This window comes from Dama dama, chromosome 5, assembly GCF_033118175.1.
Source record: "Dama dama isolate Ldn47 chromosome 5, ASM3311817v1, whole genome shotgun sequence".
Taxonomy (NCBI): Eukaryota; Metazoa; Chordata; class Mammalia; order Artiodactyla; family Cervidae; genus Dama; species Dama dama.
The window spans coordinates 107,909,523-107,931,163 of NC_083685.1; the positions used below are offsets into that span (position 1 = coordinate 107,909,523).

The 21,641-nt window shown below is 39.5% G+C and overlaps 1 protein-coding gene across 1 annotated transcript in view; it reads left to right on the forward strand.

The window, feature by feature from the left end:
* Nucleotides 1–21,641, forward strand: part of SKAP1 (src kinase associated phosphoprotein 1) — a 301,141-nt gene that overhangs the window by 235,809 nt on the left and 43,691 nt on the right. Inside the window, exons 5-7 of the mRNA XM_061143829.1 lie at nt 17,566–17,643; nt 18,590–18,673; nt 21,416–21,540. Of these exons, the coding sequence (XP_060999812.1) occupies nt 17,566–17,643; nt 18,590–18,673; nt 21,416–21,540 (287 nt within the window). The remainder of the gene's footprint in view (nt 1–17,565; nt 17,644–18,589; nt 18,674–21,415; nt 21,541–21,641) is intronic.

Genomic DNA, 21,641 nt, shown 5'->3' on the forward strand with positions numbered 1-21,641 from the left:
CCTCAGCCATACTCCCACATGATCCTGATTCCACAAATTTAGGGTACTGTCCGAGTATCCATTTTTTGAAAGATTGACAGGTGATTGTGATTGTGATGTGCAGCTGAGTTAAGAACCACTGCTCTGAGGTACTAATGACTGATAATAGCTCAATGCAGCATCATCAACCACACCCAGCTCATGGATAAGAGTCGACGCTGGATGTACTTCTATCAGTTACCTATGCTTGGTGGCCCGATGCGTGGTTGCAAGTGACCGTGCTTTGTCCCTGGGAGAGCCATCCCTCTGGGCCTCCCTCTCTCAATATCCTTGATGCACTTCTTTGTTATCACACTGTGGATGGGAATGCCTCTCCAGAGGCATTTGGATTTCAGTAGAGAATAATGCTTTCATCTAAGGGAATGGACTTCTAATGGTGGTATTTTAGGAATTAAGGGAGTCAGTTGAGAAGATATTTTGGAAGGGGGACCCTTTTCCAGTTTCCTTAAACACACACTAGTTAAGCAGCATTGATTCTATTTGGTCTACTTTTTTAAAAAAGTCACTGGGCCTATTTCAAAAGATTAGACTTCTGAGGGTTTTCCCTGGTGGTAAATAGTCCACCTGCAGTGTGGGAGACCTGGGTTCAATCCCTGGGTTGGGAAGACCCCCTGGAGAAGGGAAAAGCTACCCACTCCAGTATTCTGGCCTGGAGAACTCCATGGACTGTATAGTCCATGCGGTCGCAAAGAGTCGGACACAACTGAGCGACTTTCACTTTCACTTTTCAGACTTCTGGGAGGCAAAAGAGACTTTTTTCTTCATTTTCCCTTGTATGCTGTTTGGGATCCCTCTCAGCCCTCACACTTTCTTTTTCCTCCCAGAAAAGCAGTGTCATTCATCTGTAATTCAGCCATGGTTCGATGACAAGAGAGCTTGTGTTAAAAGAGCACATTACACCATTCTGAATATCCTTTCATGACTGGAATATGATCTTAGAACACAGAGCAGAGGCTCTTTTAGAGATCAGTCTGCTATTATAGCACAGAAACAGGCAGGCTAATAAATATATTCATACATCTAGCTATCTCTTATAAACATGATGTAATTATGGATTGTACAGTGTCTTAAGTAATCCTTAATATTTTCCTGGCTCTTCTTCTCAGCTGTTTAAGCTGTTTCGTTTTACTTTTATTCCTTCGTTACAGAGTCTATAAATACCTACCTCATAGGACTGTTATAAAAATTGAAACAAATAAAAGGTTTGAACATGCTCTGAAATTTCTGAAGCACTATACAGATATATAGTCATGTTTCTATAATAGGGACTATATATTCTTCATGTGCCAGTACTTCAAATCTTTGATGGAGAAAAGAGATGCCAAGAGATTAATGGTACGGATTGTCACGAGGACTCCTTATTCCTGTTCCTGCTTTGTCCACTTACTAACTGAGAGACTTGAGTGAATCACTTGAATTTCTCCGTCAAGAGAAAAATGATCATTTTTCTTATTACAGATAATTATGCCTGTTATATTATGGGCTTCCCTCGTGGCTCAGATGGTAAAGAGTCTGCCTGCCATGCGGGAGACCTGGATTCAATCCCTGGGTCAGGAAGATCCCCTGGAGAAGGAAATGGCAACCCACTGCAGTATTCTGGCCTGGAGAATCCCATGGACAAAGAAGCCTGGTGGCTACAGTCCATGGGGTCACAAAGAGTTGGACATGACTGAGTGACTAACACACGAGCCTATTATAGAGGTACTAGTGAGGATTAATGAATCAAAGTGTGTTGATTTAACAGTCCATGGATTTAGAAATTCTGCAGAAAGAATCTTGGAAAGAGTTTTAGATACAGTCCAAGATCACAGTGATGAGCTAGCACTGGAACCTTGGCCCTGGGCCAGTTGATCCTCTATTCTAATTATTAGTACATTTCCTCTGCTAACTAGGAAAAAGCTAAGAATTTTTATTTTTCCTCATTACAAAAACGCATTGAATGGTCTGCAGAGATTTTTTAACCATCACTGATTTATTATCCTGGAAACAAGGATTTGTAATGAGGGTATCACACCTTTGTTGGTGTGAATTATTCTCTGGGAATAGACAGAGATCATTGAAATATAAGCAGGACCAGTAGGCTAAGGGCAACCTCCACTAATTGTTTATTTTCTTTCCAAAGTGGCAAGAAGTTGTTGGAGTTTCATACTTCATTTTGTATACAAATTGAGGTCCTGGGGGAGAGTATCCTTCATGTGAACGGCTTTCCCAGTTACAGGAGAAAACTGAGGAACAGTAAAACCCTCAGGGACATCATTTAATATTTCCAGCATTTCACATGAGCTTCTGACACTCGAGTCTTCAAGGGGAAAGCTGATTTATGCCTTCGGTCGTTGGACAATGTAAAGGTGAGGTCAGGCATAGGCATCCTTCATCCCTTTCTCCGTTGCTCACAGGTCCCTTGGGCAAGGTGGAATCAAAGCATTTCAAATGGTAGAGGTCACAGGAGTGACACTGTAAGAGGTAAGAGAGCACAGCCTCCTTCCTCTACCAGAGGGTCTGAAGCCCATATATCTTCATATTGCCGTTGTTTCCACTTGAAAAATTACATGCAGTTGGTTTTACTTTTCCTTCCCTTCCTATTCTTAAAACATGATTTCCACTCCCAATCTAATGTGTAATTTATGTCAAGAATAATGATTATGGGTTTCTGATTATTTTTTAAAAAATGAAACCTTTAACATAAATGCAGACAACAGGTGTCTTGTTTTGTGGCCTTGTACCTTTCCGATCCTATAAATTACAATCACGTCTGTGCTCTCTGTGCCTTCTAGGACATCCTGGGAATTGTTTGCTCTCTGGTGCAATACCTACCACATGGTAGGTTCCATATAAATTTTTTCTGATTTAATTTTATCTGCAGCTACTTTATACAATTTTGGTCATGCCTAGTGATATAAAACTATTCTGTAAATTGCAGCGCAAGTTTATACTCAGGGATTCAGACCCCCAGATTTCATAAAGGGATCACATACCCTTTGTTACTTGTGAAATAAAACAGATCTCCTGTGGAAAGAGACCTCCTGTTTTTGTGGGTCCCCTTGCAATGTAGGAAGGGCTTAAGAATTAAACCTATGGTATAAAGTACAATATTAGAATTTCAAATGAATCTTAAGTTGCACAAAGATTACAGATGATTAAAATATTCTTAAAATGGTACCTAATTCAATGGTACCTATGGCTTTGTGTAAGTGGTTTTTAGTAAAAATTGCTTCTCTTTATTCCACACCAATTTCTTCTTTCTTTTCTTGATTCCTTTGTCATAAACCCTTCATACCAAGTTTAAGAATTTTGTATATTTAGCAAAATTCAGAATGGACATCATCATTATGTGGAGACATGTGGCTTTGTTGTGAAATTGTTGTAAAACTGTTTTTTTCCATTTTCTGATTATTTTTTATTTCCACCAAAATAAAAGACATATGGTTTTAAAAATCAAATAATACTACATTCATCCCTTTCTAATTCCTGAGTACTGCTCTCCAGAAGCAACCCCTTTAAATCTTTCATCAATTCTGCTGTGTACATTTAGAAATTCATGAAATAATTCTTTCTAAATAATATTATTTCTAAATAATTTTAAATAATAAATTTCTAAATATATTATTATACAGGTTTTTTTTTTCTTTTTCAATTTCAGATATTAACTGTTGATTTTATATTCTGGCAGAGGAGGATTTAACACTCTTCTCTAATCCCAGTCTTCACTTCTCCCTTCATCTTCCCAACATGATTATACTGTAATTTTTAGTTTGTTTAGTTTTAGGCTTTACATGTTTTAACTATGTAAATTTTATTTACTGCCAACCCTTATAAACTTCTATAATTAAATTTTATTTCTTGTTTTTTCCAGAGTAGGAAAATGCCTTGGCTTTTTTCATTTTATTAGTTTTCTAAGTCACCATCCCTAATTCTTCCCGAACTTTGTAGCAGAATTGGAAGTGGTCGCCCACATCAGATGATTCAGCAGGTCCATTTTGTTCTTAGAGCAGCTCTCCCGGAGACCTCTGTCCTCCCCACTGTGGGCTGCCCACCTTGGAACTTCCTGTTGTCTCTTTCCTTGGCCAGAGCCCCACCAGAATCCATCACCTTCTTTCTTGATGGACGCTCTCACTTTGGTGGGGCACGTGTTCTGGTGGCATCCTAGAAAGGCTGCCCAGAATGTACATTTCTTGAGATTGTGCATGTCTGAAAACCTCTTTAGTCTACCTTTACACTTGATTGATAGTTTAGGTGTTGAAACGCTGATGGAAATTATTTTCCCTTAGAATTTGTAAAGTTTTGCTTCATTTTAGCTTCTGGTGTCACTATAAAGTTCAATGCCAGTATGATTCTTGATTCTTTGTGTATGACCAATTTTTCCCCCAACTCAGAAGCTTTTACAAACTTCTTGTTATCCATTGTGTTATGAAATTTCAAGTCATCATCAAGGTGTGGGTCTCTGAAATTTCATGTGCTAGGTTTATAGCTATCTCTTTCAGTCAGAAGATTTATATCTCACATTTTGAGAAAATTTAAAGTTTCTTTGGTCATTATCTTCCCTTTACTTTCTGTGTTCTAATGTTTTTATATCTTCTGTTTTCTGTTTTCTTAATCTTTTTGCCCTATTTTTTAAATATTTCCTCAATTACATCTTCAACCCATCTACTGTGTTTTTAATTTTGACTACCATATGTCTAAGACTAGCCTTTCTTGTTCTCTGATTGTTTCTTTTTAAGCATCCTATTTCATGAATTCAGCATCTTCTCATCCCTCTGGAAACATTAATGATGGCTCATTTGTTTTGGTTTTTAATTTTCCTTTCTGCTCCCTAAATTAACTGTTTCCTCTGAGTTCCTTTTTATCTGTTGTATGTTTTGGTCTTCGTCCTCCATGTTGGAAGCTTTTCTGCAAATGTCTAGGGATCTTTAGACCTTGCTTATATTTAAATATGAGGCACTAAAAGGCATACTGAAACTTCTGTGTGCCAAGGTGGGACATATTCACTGATGGACTTCACTTTAGAAAGCCTAAACTTGAAAGTGACAGGAAGACCCAGCCATTTTGCTTGGGGTCTCCCAAATGTCAGTGTCTTCAGGTCTTTTCTCTGAGGCCATTCATTTTTCCAGGGAAGGATCCATGAATCTGTTGGAGGTACCCTTGTACATGACTACGAGGGTTTTTAGAACTGAACAGTAAAAGAAGACTAGGAGCCTCAGTGTTCAGGACAGAGACTGTTACTTAATTCACCTGTTTTAGGATGGCTTACCACTTTCTGCTGTACTGTGTGTCAAACGAGGGATAGAGAAGGATCATTTCCTGACTGTGGGAGTGAAAGAATGATATGATGCTGAATTGGAGTCAGAAAACTCCATTTCTCTTCTCAACTCTACAACAAATTAGTCACATTACCTTGGATGATGTCACATAATGGCATCATTGAGTGAGTCACATAACAGCATCACAGCTGGCTGGGCTTTGATTTCCCTATGTGCAAAATGAGTGGCAGGGTCATTTGCTCCATCACTTCTGATGAGACCTGTAACCTCTTCATCTAAGAGTTCTTCATTAGGGTACCTTATGGAAATGCTAAAATAGTGATTACTACCTCCTTAAATTATACTACTTTTTAGCAATTTTTCTTACTTATGGAAATCTTGGTGCTGGCAATACAGGATACACAGCTCAGATTCTGCATCAGAGCCTCTCTAGCCCTTTCTTTCACATGTTCTACACAGTTTGGCCCATGGGAGACCCAACAGGAGAGTCATCCAAGTACCTGCCTTTTTCTGGTAATGCCAAAAATCAGACCTCATTTCAAAGCTGGACATCCTGGACAATTCCCAGGCTCCATCCTGCAGGACCAATAACGTAGCCATACTTAACAGAGGGTTCCTAAAAACCATCTGGGCCGAGAAATCTAGAATTAAACACTCTTCATCTTGACCACATTGTAGTTATGATGAGAGCATTATTCATTACATAAAATGTTTGTCATAGCATAATATAACCAAAAAAAGTACTAGATTCGGAGCTTAAAAAAACACTGAATTTGTGTATTGATTCTCTTTCCTTCCAGCTGCATGAGAGTCTTCTACCCTTTCTGAGTTTAAGTTTCAGCTCCTAAAGGTTAGACTATTGAGCCCATTCTTTCTGTCTCAGAATCAAAGAGATGTTGTTAAGGAAAGCACTTTACAAACACTAAATAAAGGGCTATCCAAATGTGAAGTATTAGTATTATCATCATTACTATTATAACTGGTCAGGGAAGCCTGAATTTCATGCTGCCTCCCGTCTGCTTTGTAACACTCAGGCAATTCCATGATTACAGTTGGCTTTCCAAAAAGACACTATAGTCCTTTTTTTCCTCTAAAATAAATGATTCCAGAACCAATCTACCTTAGCCATCCAATATGTGCACCCTCTTTTGTTCATGAACAACCTGAAGGTAATAAACTGGTATGCCCCTGTGACAGAGAAAGATGTTGGAAGGAAATGGGTTTCCATCTCGGGTTTCTAAGGTGCTATACCAAACAATAACAAGGGAAAAATTATTCAGCTAAATGCACCTGACATGCATTGGCATCCAATATGCCACCCTCCTTGCCAGGCATTATTACTTATATACCTGCCTCTGAGAAAGGCTGCTTGGAAGAGTTACTCTGTTTTTATCGGACATACATTTTAGGGAGTTTTAAATAAACTCATATAGCCATACCGAGCAGCATGTCTTCTAAACTTCGCTATTTCATCCGTCTATACCAAGCACCGTGAAGCAAAATGGATGTGCCTTCAGCTTTCTGCAGTCCTGGAAAATGAACCAGTCCACTTAACAATAAATGGTGGTTGGTTCAAACACACATGACTGGTCTAGTGAAGAAGAAAAGAAAGTTGAGCTTAATGAAGTCCAGTGTCTGTGTCCCTGCACATGGACAGGAAAGGACAAGTGTTTTATAACTGTTTATTGGAGTTAATGGTAATAAATTCCTCACTTGTGATGCATTAACTTTAATGTTTTCATTACTTGGTGATTTAGGTTTTCCCTTTTCACATTGTAAATCATGTTGTCCCAGTAGCAAAGCAGGTCGAGCGCCTGCTGCAATGTTCAGAATACTCAGTGGAGAAAGGAATGTTCTCTTTTTCTCTCCAGCACAGTCTGGCAAAAGACGCGTTGCCTCATCCCAACTTGCTGCTTCCCACATAAACAGTAAAGACAGACAGACAGATGCATCTGACAACAGCCTAATTTAGATCCTAGGGAAGGACAGGTCTCCACAGTAACTTTCCAAATGTATTTGGTACTGAAGGTTTTTTCCTTTATTTTTTTTCCCATTTGCTGAGTGTGAGCCCTTAGTTAATGAGCTGTGCAAATAGATATTGAGATTTAGTGTTTTTATTTTGCAATTACAGACTTGGTGATTTGGTTGGAAACTTTCAGGTCTAGCAACATCACCCTCGTTTTCCCCTCCCTAATTTTTTCCTTGCAAAGTTCAACTTACTTCAAACTTGCTTGAGTTTTGTCAGATGAAACAGAAGAAACAAAAAAGATCTTAAATCTCATATGTATAACTTAAAAGGAAAGGCGGTGATTTTTGCCCTCAAGGTTCCTTATTGCAGCCATCATTTTTCTGTCACCAATCCCATATGGTTGCACAAAGACACCCAGGGAGCTGGCTGGGAGCGAGGTCCAGCTTTGGGAGTGGCCCTTTGTCCAACAGCTGATACATCCCAGGTCAAAGCCACGTTGCTGAGATCACGGTGTTCCCATCAAGTTCTTCCTGATGGGGTGTGAGAGTTCTCATTAGATCACCCACCCTGAAATACCCCCAGAGAATCACAATAATTAGTTCCTGAGTCTTCTTTTTTATTTTCTGCTTTGTTTGCTTTAAAAGTTTTCTCAATGCAGTGCTCTAATTTTTCACTAGAGAGACATAGAGAAGGCAAAATTACTATTATTGGATTCCTCCCTGAAATCTTTTGGTTTGGAGAATAACTAAAATAAAGATTCCAGGATTCTAGTATACTAATCCCCATGCAGCTTTCACCATCAGCAGTGTCAAGTGATCAGACACACACAGAATGTTTGTGTATAGGATGCAAACAAACACACTTGTAATGTTCAAAGAGAAAATAAAATTTTCAGGGAAATAAAAGAACAAAACTTGGGCCAAGTTCTTAGCCACTCAAGGCCTGCAGCTCAGAAATTGCCATCAATAGCTGTTTTCTGAAGTATATTCAGTTATCCATTTGTTAAGTTGTGGTTGGCTCCGTCTTTGTCCATTATGACTTTCTCTGTACACATCCTTTGATGCTTTCCTAAAGATAAATAACTTCTGAGGTAAAGAGAACTGGTATCTCGATGAGGCTATGCAATCAGCTGGGAGATTTAGTTCTCTCCTGTTGAGGTTCATGGTATTTTTTCCTAATTTTTTCCCCAAAATTCTCTTTATCCATTTCCCTGTCATTCTTAGGACTGTGATTCCTCTTGACTTCTTCACCCGCTACTTTCTCCTGGCTTTCTTGGCTAAAGCTTCCTTTCTTTCCCTTTTTTTACTTTCTTATTTCACAGTACCAACCCTGAGATTAAAATAGTGAATATACAGCAGAACAAAAGTTACTGTTTGTGGCTTAGGTGGAAGTGATTTATCTAACAAATATTCACTCCCATATTGCCTTCTTAGACCACAAGTCCCATAAGGCTGGAAGTGGTTTCAATTCGGTTTAACAAACATTTATTGGGCACCTACTGTGTGTGCAAGGCCCTTGGGGCTACAGAGAGAAACAGGTATATGAGTATATGACTAATGAATCCAACTGCCCTCTATGAAAGGAACCTGACTTCCCACCACAGGTTTTCTTTAGGCTTCAAGAAGTTAAATAATTAGCACCAAACTCCTTGGAATTTACTGAGTGTATTTTAGGGAAGGATTATTCTTTATCCCACATCAGTTCAACAATTACAGTACAGCCCTGCCCTGCGATGGGTCTCAGCCATTCCAGCTCTGCCTCAATCTATCAATAATTCTTACTCTCCTTACCTAGGCACTTGGGGTGCAAACACTGGTGCATCTCCTTGGGGCACAGCCGTATTGGATCTTCTTTGTTCCCTCATTTCAATCCAGGCACTATGATATTTTGTTCATTTAACTTTTTTTCAAAGTGCTCTCTGTCTGCCTGTGAATGCAAGATATATTTTTACCCTCCTTCCCTTTTTAGACCATCCTCCCTATTGCCTTTTACCCAGATCCCCAGCTACAGTCTTTTTCCTGGGAAGTCCCTTTTCTGTTTCCTCATTCAGGCTTCTAGCAGTTTTACATAGTAATTAAGGTCTTATGTACATATAAGCAAAGAGACAAGAATGGAGAGAGAGTGTTGGGGGAAAGGTTTAGGGTCTCTGGGAACCAAGACTGTGCTATAATAGTACCCTATAGAAAATGGTATTAGAGCACAGAAAAGGGAGGATATAATTCTATTTGGAGAAATAGAGAAAGATTTAGAAGGGATGTGACATTTGAATTAAGTCTTAAAGGAGCACTCCCTCCTCAGAAAATGGTGATAAGAGATTGAAATTCCCAACCAAGAAAAACAGCATGAGCCAAGGCCTGGCAGTGTAAAATACATGCCATATTCCAGAAGGCAAAGCCTGTCACTTATTGTCTGGAGTATTAGGAAGGATAAGGGATTAGGACAAAATGAAACTGGAAGATAGGGTGAGACCAAGTTTTAAAGTTTTTGAAGAGATGGAGAGTTTGAGTTTCCTCCTATAGGCTAGGGAGAACCATTCAAGGCTGTAAACAGGAGTGTGACAGGGCCAGATATACGTTTCAGGAAGATGATTTCTGGCCACAGTATGGTGGACAAGTAGAAGTTAAACCAGTTGAAAAGTGACCCCAAACCCAGGGAGAGCTCTTTTTCTTTCCTTTTCTCCCTGTTCTTATCATAATCCAGTAGAGAAGTAAGTAAATATATTTGAAAATAATATTTTGTCATTCATTTTTAAAGATAAACACTCTCAAGTGACACATGTATAAAAGTGGCCTGTCTCAAGATGAGATGAGAATACAATGATCCTTTGAGATTTGTTAAAAAAAAAAAAAAAAAACAATTTGGCATTTGAAATCCTCTCCTCCTCCTTTTTAGAATCTCGAAGCCATTTGAAGCATCACTGTCTGGATTTGGGTCAGGATTCTCAGTTGATCCTGCTGCCACTTACTGTGGTTTGGCTGCTAAAAGGAATTCAGGTCATTTGGATCTCTGTGGCTCGGTATTAAGGATGGATTCTTAGGATTGAAAATAAAGCTAAAGGTACTAAATTAAAGCATTAGTCACTCAGTCATGTCCAACTTTTTGTGACCCCGTGGACTGTAGCCCTCCAGGCTCCTCTCTGTCCATGGAATTCTCTAGGCATGAATACTGGGGTGGATAGCCGTTCCCTTCTCCAGGGGATCATCCTGACCCAGGGATGAAACCCAGGTCTCCTGAATTGCAGATTCTTTACCATCTGAGCCAAGTTATAGATACATGTCATTAATAAAATCAGAAGACACAAGAGACTTTCTGGGTTTATACCATTTCTGTGGTGATTACATGAATTCTCAATCTTTTTCCCCATAGCACATGACCACCAACATTTATATGTCCAACCCACTTCCATAAGAACCCACGATTTTGAAGAAACACAAATTTTTTTTCAAGGAAATAAAGCTCTGTTGGAGTTCTTGATTGCCATGATTACAGTACTACATCAAATGTGTTTAATCACCATTGACTGTGGCATAAATAGAATACACTATGTTATTTTTAATTGACTTTTCCCTTAAGAAAGCATATTGAATGTAAATGATGGTATTATTATAGAAAAGCATTGAATCCATTCTTATTCTTAAAGTGAATTACTCAAAATCTCTGCCATTTCTATCAATACCATCAACTGATCAAAAGACGCCCTGGTGTCCTAACACCAGGATTGAGAATTAATAAATTATTATATTGAATTAGTTTTATTACATTGAATTAGATGAACTATTTACTTACTGGATGCTGTTGTTTATTCCCATTTATTTAGATGCTAGAACTCGTGCGTTGGAGTTATCATACTTAGAGTTGGAAGGCCTTTTTTCCAAAACTTTCACTTCTTGTAAGTAAAATCCAACTGAAAGTAAGGACATGGAAGAGGAGCATCCCTGAAAACCACAGGCGTCTGTGGTAATTAGTGTAGTGCCTTTTTGTGGAAACAAGAAGTGTCTTCATATGCCATGAACATTAATTGCTTCTGTATGTTACCTTGTAGCTTGGCACTGGGGCTTCCCTGGTGGCTCAGTGGTAATGAATCCGCCTGCCAGTGCAGCAGACACAGGTTCAATCTCTGGTTGGGAAGATCCCCTGAAGAAGGAAATGACAACCCACTCCAGTATTCTCGCCTGGGAAATACCATGGACAGAGGAGCCTGGCCGGCTACAGTCCATGGGGTCACAAGAGAGTCAGACATGACTTAGCGACTAAACAACAAACAAGCTTGGCATTATTAATGGACAGTTTTATGAAAAGAAACCAACTTGGATATTAGACTTAAAAATCTTCCTTGTTTTTAAACCAAGATTTCTTCCTTAAAGAGTAAATTAATCATGTCCAAGATTCCTGCATGAGGCCCACAGTGGACCAGGCTTCCCTTTCCCTCCTCTCTTGTGTCAGAGAGGACTTTCAAATCTTGGTGTTCAAGCAGCACTGTTTGAGAGCTCCAGGTTTCTTTCCCTTGCATTTTCTTTTCCTTGTGTATCCTTTTACTGCATTCTCTTTCTTTCATTTTTGTTCCACATATCTGTTGATCTCTTGAATTTCATACAGACTTGCCCTAAAAACAATTCTATAGATTAGTCATCTAGTACCTTACAAAGTAAATGAGAAATACGGGACCTTAAAGTAATTTTTTGATATTAAAGTATTGGGATAACCGCACATTGTATCTTTCTTTTTCCGTATTTTTTTTTTTTTTTTTTTTTGCTGCACCCCACAGCATGTGAGATCTTAGTTCCCCAACCAGGGATCAAACCTGTGCCCTCTGCATTGGAGTCTTAACCACTGGACCACCAGGGAAGTCCCACATTTTCCATGTTTAAATGAGATCTCTTGTGGGCAAGTGAGGTGGGAAGACCCTTTCTTTCCTCAGCTACTCTTGTGGGCAAGTGAGGTGGGAAGACCCTTTCTTTCCTCAGCTACTTCTGAATGTGTCTCTTCAGCTGAAACTCAGGGTGGTGGAAAGTGCTTGGACTTTTCCAGCTGAGCAACCTTCAGCAACTCCTGTAATTTCAGTAAACCTATTTCCTAGTCTGTAAAGTGGAAATGGTAGTAATACATACTTCACAGGGATGCTATGGAGCTCAAATTAAATGTGAAAATGCTTGATAAAATGCAGGTTAAGACCTGTTAGGGTTTTTTTTAAACATTTTTATTAAAATGTATTAGTTTTAATAATTTCATACATCAATTATCTATTTTCTTCTTAGCACTTCTGGCCTAGACTACTGGGAATTTTCTGTATCCTCAGTGTAACAAATTTCTTCCACAGATTTTTACACAGTTTGGTCTGTTACCTGGATTAACAGATTTTTTTTTTAAAGACCTTAAAATACTGGAGGGGAAACAAGGGTCCATCAAGATCTCCTGAATATTTGTCTCCTGCATTGGTTTTAACCATATGTGAGATTTCTACCATTCTCTGACATCCTTCAGTCTAGCTCCAATTGCACTTATTTTGTTTCTTAGTTTCTTATGTCACAGTTTGTTGAAGAACTTGGTTAAGTACTTTGTGTTCAATCCCTTCCTTTCATCTGCTATCCAATTTATTTCTCCATGAGATTAAAGGCTTCCATGTCTTTGAAACTCTTAGATCCTAAGTCTATTATTATTAATGGCTTAGAATTTTTCACCTTATATGTGTTAGTGTATATTCTTTAATAAGCAAAGCACAAAGACTGTAAAATGTGAGAAATAAATGTAAACTCAAGTGGATATTGAATGGAACCATAGCAGATCAAGACTTATGTAAGCCTGTCCCAAGGGACTAATGAAGGAAGAATCATTGAAACCGTTGTCCCTGTTTCATTTGTAGAAGATGAACACTTCCTGCCAAACACCTCAAACTGTCATTTATTGACTGGTTCCTGAAAATTGAGAAAAAAAGCAAAAAGTAATCCAGAAATGCAAGAAGCTAAGAAAAATAGTAATGAACTTATTAAAGAAGGACTCAGAAACCAGAAACGAAGGAGAGGATTTAACCAACAGATTATTCAGTCGCTCAGTCATGTCCAACTCTTTGTGACCCCATAGACTGCAGCATGCCAGGCTTCTCTGTCTTTCACTGTGTCCCGGAGTTGGCTCAAATCATGTCCATTGAGTCGATAACCATCTCATCCTCTGTTTCCCCCTTTTCCTCTGGCCCTCAATCATTCCCAGTATCAGGGTCTTTCCCAATGAGTTGGCTCTTCGCCTCAGGTGGCCAAAGTATTGGAATTTCAGCCTCAGCATCAGTCCTTCCAATGTATATTCAGGGTTGATTTCCCTTAAGATTGCTGGTTTGATCTCCTTGCTGTCCAAGGGACTCTCAAGAGTCTTCTCCAGCACCACAGTTCAAAAGCATCAATTCTTTGGTGCTCAGCCTTCTCTATAGTCCAACTCTCACGTATAGTCTATACATGACTACTGAAAAAACCATAGTTTTGACTATACAGACCTTTGTCTACAAAGTGACGCTGGAGATTAACAACCACCAGACAGGAGACTACTATCCCTCCCACCCTGCCTGACCTGCAATATCCCCTTTGATTTTGTCCATTTGAGACACTGTGAAGTATATTTGTCATTTTGCAAATGCACACACATACCAGTGATCTGTGAGTGAACTGGAATCACAAATGGAACTGGACCATTCCCAACCTTCAAATTTTAGATTTTATCCAAACTCATCCCCCAAAATCCTAGGTCCTATATCATGCGTACTTTAATGAAAGAAACTGGTAAACTTCATCCTGCCTGAAATTCATCCCAGGTAGCTCTCCATCTCCAGGATGGAGTTGGCTTGGTCTCTTTTTTCAAACAATTGAAAAGAACTTGGAGTAAAAGGAAAGGAGAGGATAGAAGTTCAGTTTAGGGAGAGGAAAATGTTGAACAAAAGATGGAATTTTTTAAATAATTGATTTTCATTTCAGGTTGATTGGGCAAGAGACCAAGCCAGTACCTATAATGAAAGTTTGTGGGTACTGTTTTTTTCTGCAAGAGCTGCAACCTTTTTGCAATAGAAATTGTGCGGCCTCTTGTGCTATTAGCCTTGTGCCGTGGTATTGCCAACTGATTTCTCCAATTCTCTTTTCTCAGTGGGCTAGAATGCAGCTGATTAAATAGGCCGTGACTCACATAAGCTCCTGTGTCTTTTTTATTGACTACTTTATGGAAATGTATCACACTCCAAAGGGCCCCCATTGTTGTTGCTGTGCGTGGCTAACTAAGGAGTCATGCTTAGTGCTGAGAGATGGACTTGTACTCTGCAGAGGAGGTATGGGTGGGATACAGGGTTTAAAGGAATCTGGATGGGGAAAGAAAGATGTCTGAGAATTTCTTTTATCTTCATCTGTCATGAAAGTTGGGTGGCCATCACTTCTGGGTAACACTCTTCTCTGTTGATCTTATCTTTATAGCCCCACATCCTTCAGCTAAGTGAATCTTTTCTTTATATGGGCTATTCTGAGAGATTTAGTTAAGTGCAGTAGTAGAGAGAGATTATGACACTAATGCAATTCTGTTTTGTGCTGATATAATGTGACACACCCCTAGGTTTATCCAAAGGGCAATTTATTCCCAATAAATCTAAATCATTTCTTTTTTTTTTTCCATCAAGGTGGTGATATCTTTTTTTAGGTAGTGGGACAAAAAGCCTTGTTTTTTTTTAATTATATACTTAAATGTTTTGCCTTAAAATAGCAACTCATGCAATTGTTTGTGGCCTCTTCCTTCCAATTTTATGATAATAAAAGTGATATTTTTATTACCATCCTGTAAAACATCTACATACTTTCTATTACATGTTTAGTAACTCTGCATATCAGTTCACTTGTGAATTCAGGCATACAGGGCTCTTCCAGCCTCATCACACAGGACTGGAGTTAATGTGTATATCCTCAGGACCACCATTTCTTGGTCAGTGAGACCCTGAGCTGACACTGAAAGGGGAGAGAACTTGATTGCCACAGTGGCTTCTCACCTTGGATTGAGATTGATCTGGATCCCATCTGGGTTTATCTAATAGATTGTGGAGGTAATAAGATTGGGCTCAGAGTCAACTTTACATTGAGAACAATTCTGTTATTGCACTCATCACAGAGTGCCTTAGACATAGAAGACAGTCAACAGAATAAAAATTGATTTGATCTGATTTTTTTCCCTAGCCATTCCAAATTTCACCTATAATCCCATTTTTTTCCACTGCCCATAAGGGAATGCAGGCAAGAGAGTTCATCAATACAGATTCCCTCTGATAGGAAAGCAACAAAACACATCTTACAAAAACACAGCATATAAAATACTGTATTTCCAGCTCTCTTCCTCTTCAGAATCTTGTTGATGGATGACCAAGAGAGGAAATTCAGCAACTCATTCAGTGCCTAATTTTAGCAAACCAAGTGTGACTTTTAGGGTGAGAAGGTAGTGATGGTGCTGTCCCCAGTCTCCTAAAATTAGTGACTTTGAATTCAAACATCTCTGCTGCATTATGTCTTTGTTTTCTTGGTGGTGGCATTCTTGGGTTTCAGTTGGTGGGGAGAGAAAAGCCTCATGCTGATAATGTACTGAAAGTAAATGAAATTAAATAAGCGAAGCAGTGCTCATCACTACTTCCTTCCCCCCTGGGTAATTCAATTCAAGCTCTCTCTCGGATGGCAACTCACAGGGACTGTCTCTGTCACCCCGCTGGGGCCTGGAGTCTTAACATCTAAATAAAAGTTTCACTCAAGCATTTTTTATGCTCCTGCCAGCAGGATCAGTGAGCTGGTGTGGGCCCATTAATGTAATATTCATACTCACAGACTCTCCCTGCACACGAGGCAATGTCTTCCCATTTTCATAATTATAGATGTTCCATAAAATGGCATTTAGATTTGCATTAAAAAAGGAGGTTTGAATTCTAATAGAACGTTTAACATGTATTTTATGATTCAGACTCTCGGCATCTTTAACAAGAAACTGTGTCTCTAAGTTTAACAAAACCTTAAAAAAAGGAAAAAAAAAAATGGTGGGAAGAAAAGATGGAAACTCCAGGCTTAAAGGATCTGTTTTTCTTATCCCTTGTGTCTTTCATTTAATTTTTAGGCCTCTAGGAGCAATTTTTTTTTGACAGCGTGGCAGAGAGGATAGGTTCTCCTTCAAAGGGCCTTCTTAGCTGCACCAGGTCCTCACCCTCAGTATGATCTGTTTCTATTTTCTTGGAGAGCATTTTCAAAGAGATATTAGAATTTTCAGAAGGGCGGGAGAAATGAAAGAATCCTAGACAGATGAACTTTCCTTTGCTGCTGTTCATCTCATGTGTGCACCCGGAGACCCATCCAGGAGATTTATAGCAGCCACAGAGTTTGCTAACTGCATAACACACAAATGGAAACAGCCCATGAACAAGAAGTTGAAAATAAGAACAAATAGGAAAAAGAATCAGGCACTCAGCTAAAAAAGAAAGAGCTCTTCTGATCTACATTTTTGAAACTAAGCTGGAAACAGCATAGAAGCAAAAGGTTTAGTCCCCAAACCTAAAAAGAATGAATATTAGGACTATGTTAGCCCACTCCCTTCATTTCTCCTAATTAAGAAGTACAGAGTTTTTAATTGTTTTTGTTGTTGTTTATTTTTTTGAGAACTAAATTCCTTCCTCTTTGTCTCTGACCTTTACCCCTCCCTTCTGTAAAATAAGTATAAACCCTAGTGGTGGAAGACAAATTAGGATCTTGACTTCTCAATAGATTAGCCTAACGAGGCTAATTGAAAGACAAGAGTGTTAGCAGCATACAATTAAAAGCTGATGTCAGATCCAGATCTTCTCTGTGTAAAGGCTTCTTTCATTCCTAGACTTTTCCCTTGACATTGACAAAATCGGGATTTGGCAATTATTGCCAAGTTCGGCTATGCATAGCCTTTCTTTGTGTGAACTTAATAAAAATATGTTTACTAAGGTGACTTTCTGTTTGTTAGAAAAAGGTGAGTGTGTGTTTAGTTAAGCAAATTCTTAGTTTTTTGGAGTCCTTTTTCTTACCAATCAGTGCACATTTAAACAACCTCCCTTGTACAGACTAATATTATGTTTAAGTCATTTTAAGCAATTTCAGCATTAGATATAATTAGAAAGAAAGAAAATTTACTCCCCTCCAGTCCTCTAGAAATTGTTTTATTCTGTATCATATTTAAGCAATAGCCCGTCTTCATCTCTTCATTAATGTAGATTATCTCAAGTAGCCCAAATCAATGAAAATTCTGTCAGATTTCAACAAAACATTTTGCTCTTATTCCTTTTAGGAATGGAAGACATTGAAAGAGGAGCTCAAGAGCTTGATAATATCATCAAGCAAGGATACTTAGAGAAGAAAAGCAAAGGTACTGATTAGACCCCAAATCTCAGAATATTCCAAGAAGAGAATGGAAATGAGGAAAAAGAGGGCCGTCATAGGGAATGCATTCTTTATGCCCACTACTATACTAGGCAGGTATAAGGCAAGAGGAAAGGAAAAAAAGAAAAGTCTGGTATCTGTGTGTAGGCTGGAAAGACCTGGCCCCACATCTCCACTTCATCAGGACAGGGATTGGTTTTTGTCTTGCTCACCTGGTACACCTGCTTAGTAATTACTTGTTGAATGAATAAATGAAAGACTGTATTCTTGTTCTCTTCTCTCAGTGTTCACCCTTAAAGAGTGAAACTGTGTTGCCTCAAGTGTAATTTTTATATCATATGTGAAGCAGCCCACTTTCAAGTTTCAGACAAGTCCGAATCTTCAGCTCTCACTCTTTAATTAGGATAGTAGGGTTGGAGTACCAGGTTTAACACTCAGCAAATTGGCTTAGTACAAAGAAAGCCTTGCTCATGCCCATGGCCTAGAGTGTCATGGACATGAGTTTGGGTGGACTCCGGGAGTTGGTGATGGACAGGGAGACCTGGCCTGCTGTGGTTCATGGGGTTGCAAAGAGTCAGACATGACTGAGCGACTGAACTGAACTGAAAAGGCAACAACACATAAAGATCTGGAGATGTGGAGAATTTTATAACTACAGGATGAGAATAGAACCTTAAAGATAAAGGAAATGTAGAGAAACAGCTGAGGTCAGAACAAGCAAAACCTGTTTAGAACTTGGGCCTTTAACTGAGTGAGTCCTCTGCACTCTGAGTCAATATGGGATAACCTGTGGGAGTGAAAAGGAGGGTTTTACAGTCCATTAACCTGGAAGATAAAACAATAACACACTGGACTGTGTGTTGTTGGATTTTACGGACTCTTCAGTGATTGTAGTTACCTGAATTTATGTCCCTTACTGCTCTTCTGTTTAGATCATAGTTTCTTTGGATCAGAGTGGCAGAAGCGATGGTGTGTTGTCAGCAGAGGCCTCTTCTACTACTATGCTAATGAGAAAAGTAAGTGTTCTTCATTTGCACAGCAGCATCTCACTCCTGGATGCAAGCACTCCGTAAATTCTCAAGCACTTAGATCTAAACTTAGTTGTCCTTAACTAACACCCATAAAGAGACATGCTTGGGAAAGAAGCTTGGCTAAATAATACCTTGCTCATCACCAAAAACTGATACCAATTTAGAAATTATAGCCCCTTTAAGCACTAGGGTAGTATGGTCAGCATATCAAAAGACTACCTTATGACTAATAACATATCATCGAGGTCAAATGCCTTGGCATTTGTTAAAAAAGAACCTCAAACACTCTATAGGCATTAATAATATAGGTTAAATATTGAAAAATAATAATTCTGAGAAGGATTTTAGCAGCTTACCAACAGCCCAGAAATATAATCTTTGAGTACGAACTCTCTAAGAGCATGCTTCAAACTTTATCTTACTGGCTCCTGGGATGTAATCCAATGGACATCCCTAGAGCCATGGAGTGTCGAGACCCCAAGAGTTGCTGTGGCTGAGAGACACTTCAGCCAGATGGCAGCAGCAGCAAAGTGTTGACCCAAGTCAGAAGCAGCTTCTTATGAGCCACCACTGACTCAATCAACCACAACACTCATGAGCTATCCCTAAAAGACCTCACATCCTGGCTTAACACTCTTGCTTAGTTCATGAGAGGGAATAGAGGATATAAGCACAAACCGGAGGAGCTACAAATAACTGCAAGCTAAAAGTTATCACTATAGGTGAATGCAAACTTTGAAATAGGGAATTCCTGCCAGATAGACTGCCGCAGGAGTAATGCTGCAACACAAGAGGAAGATAAAGTAGCAATCTTGCAGGGATTTCTTTGAGTTCTACCACCTTACAGAGGCCATTGATCCAAAGTAAATCCTTTATGGTGCTTTCAGTAATTTTCTGTTTCTCCTCTCTTCCTTCTTTCCTGGACTTATTCCTCTCCCAAAGCCTGGATAGCTAGTCAAGGGAATAGTCAGATACTTACACAGTTGCCTTTGGACTTCCAGCACCTTTGGCTCAAAGGTAGCAGAAAGAACAGCTTTCCTAAGTGACATGAAATCCTTCAGATTAGATCTTGGGCTTCAAGGCAGTTACCTCACTCTGCCTCTCTGCCTGAAACAGTTATCACTAACCTTCATCTTGGGTTCACCATCACGATTCCTCAGAGCCTTTCCCATATATGGGTAAAGTGTGAGGTGTACTTGGAAATGATAGCAGCGTAACTCAAAACCTGAATAATAAGCCCCTTGCATCCTTCCAACCCCTAGCCCACTCTCAAATCCAGCAACTAAAGTTTCTCCCCTGAATTCTAGGCCAGCCAGGTTTTATTTTCTTATTTTGAAACTTCAAACTAATGTAACATGTGTGTCCTTGGTAAAATGTTTATCATTTCCCTTACATTTAAATATGTGGTTGGTATATCTGGATATAAAACCAGGTATCACGTTCATTCATTCAGAATCCTTCCCACTCAAGGTGAGGAGGGAGAGCAAGAGCGAGAGGCTTGGAGACTTTTATTGACCATTTTGCCTTCAGAGTGAAATAAAATCTGGCGACCAAAGAACAACAAAACATTTTAGTGGCCAGTTAGAACAAGGAGAGATACTTTAACAAAAAAGATTCTGGTGTCAAAAAGCACTGTTGCATGGCTCCCTTCTTGCCAGTTACTTCTTATTGTGCCCAAGACATTTTCTTAGTAAGTATAGAGTGTTTGTGTATTTCTTTTAGCTCAACCAGGTGAGGACAGATTCTTTTACTTTTCTGTAACTATTTTCTTCCCACTGCCATCCCTCTCATCATCGTCATCAAAAAGTAATTCATTCTAGGTACTTCCCTGGTGGCCCCGTGATCAAGACTCCATACTTCCAATGCAAGGGGGCATGGGTTGAAAACCTCGTCAGGGAACCACATGCTGTGAGGTTCAGCCAAAAGAAAGAAATTCGTTCTACAGGACAGAAAGCATCACTCAGACACTGTGGTTCTGTTCTTCTACAAGTTCTGAACCACACCACGAGCACGCAAAATCATTGGGAACCACCCCCTCTTTTTCTGTTTCTAATTTTTTTTTAAGAGAGTGACAGGCAGAGTAGTCTCTCCTTTCACTCACTTAGGGTCCTTTTCCTTTTATACTCCCTTCCTCATCATCTAATGATACTCAACAGTACTCTGCTGCTTCCCAATCTGACTGCTTGCAAGGGGGATAAAACACTGAGTTTTAATTATTCTTCCTCTAGCATGAACTTCCACCTGACCAGCAGGAGAGGAAGAGAAGTCTAGCCCACATGCTACGTAAGACATAGGAGGAGAACCCGGACTTATAATGCCCCTTGGGTTGCTGTCCCTCCCCTCGCACGTGCTCTGCTGGCCCTGATGATAATGTTTCAGCTCTATAATAGCCTTCAAGAGCCTCATGTTTACAGCCATACTCTCCCCGCTGTAATAATTTCTTCTTTCTCTTATTATAGATCTCTTAACATTCTGATAAATTCTCTGTCTCTGCTGTACTCTTTTGGCAAAATAATCTTTCACGTTGCATTCCCTAGCTTGGCAGTGATCTCTGCCTGGCTGTCACAGTAGCCTCTTCTTAAGCTTCTCTAATAACCCTTCCTCGACTATTGTGGTTCCTCAGGGAGGTAACAGCTGTTTCTGTGCTTCTATTTTACATCCAGAGAAGATGCCCTCCCTTGGCAGTTGCATCTCTCTAGAGGTAAAGGAAGCTTTCCTGTCTTGCAGGCAAGCAGCCCAAAGGGATCTTCCTCATTAAGGGCTACAGTGTACGGATGGCCCCCTACCTGCGAAAAGATTCCAAGAAAGAATCCTGCTTTGAGCTGACCTCCCAGGATAGGCGCAGCTATGAGGTAGGATGAGCCGAGGAGATGGAGATCCTCATTAGTGTTGCAGTTTTGTTCCATGTTGCAGGTGAGCTGTGGTTGTGAGGCTGGATGCCATCCTTTGTTAC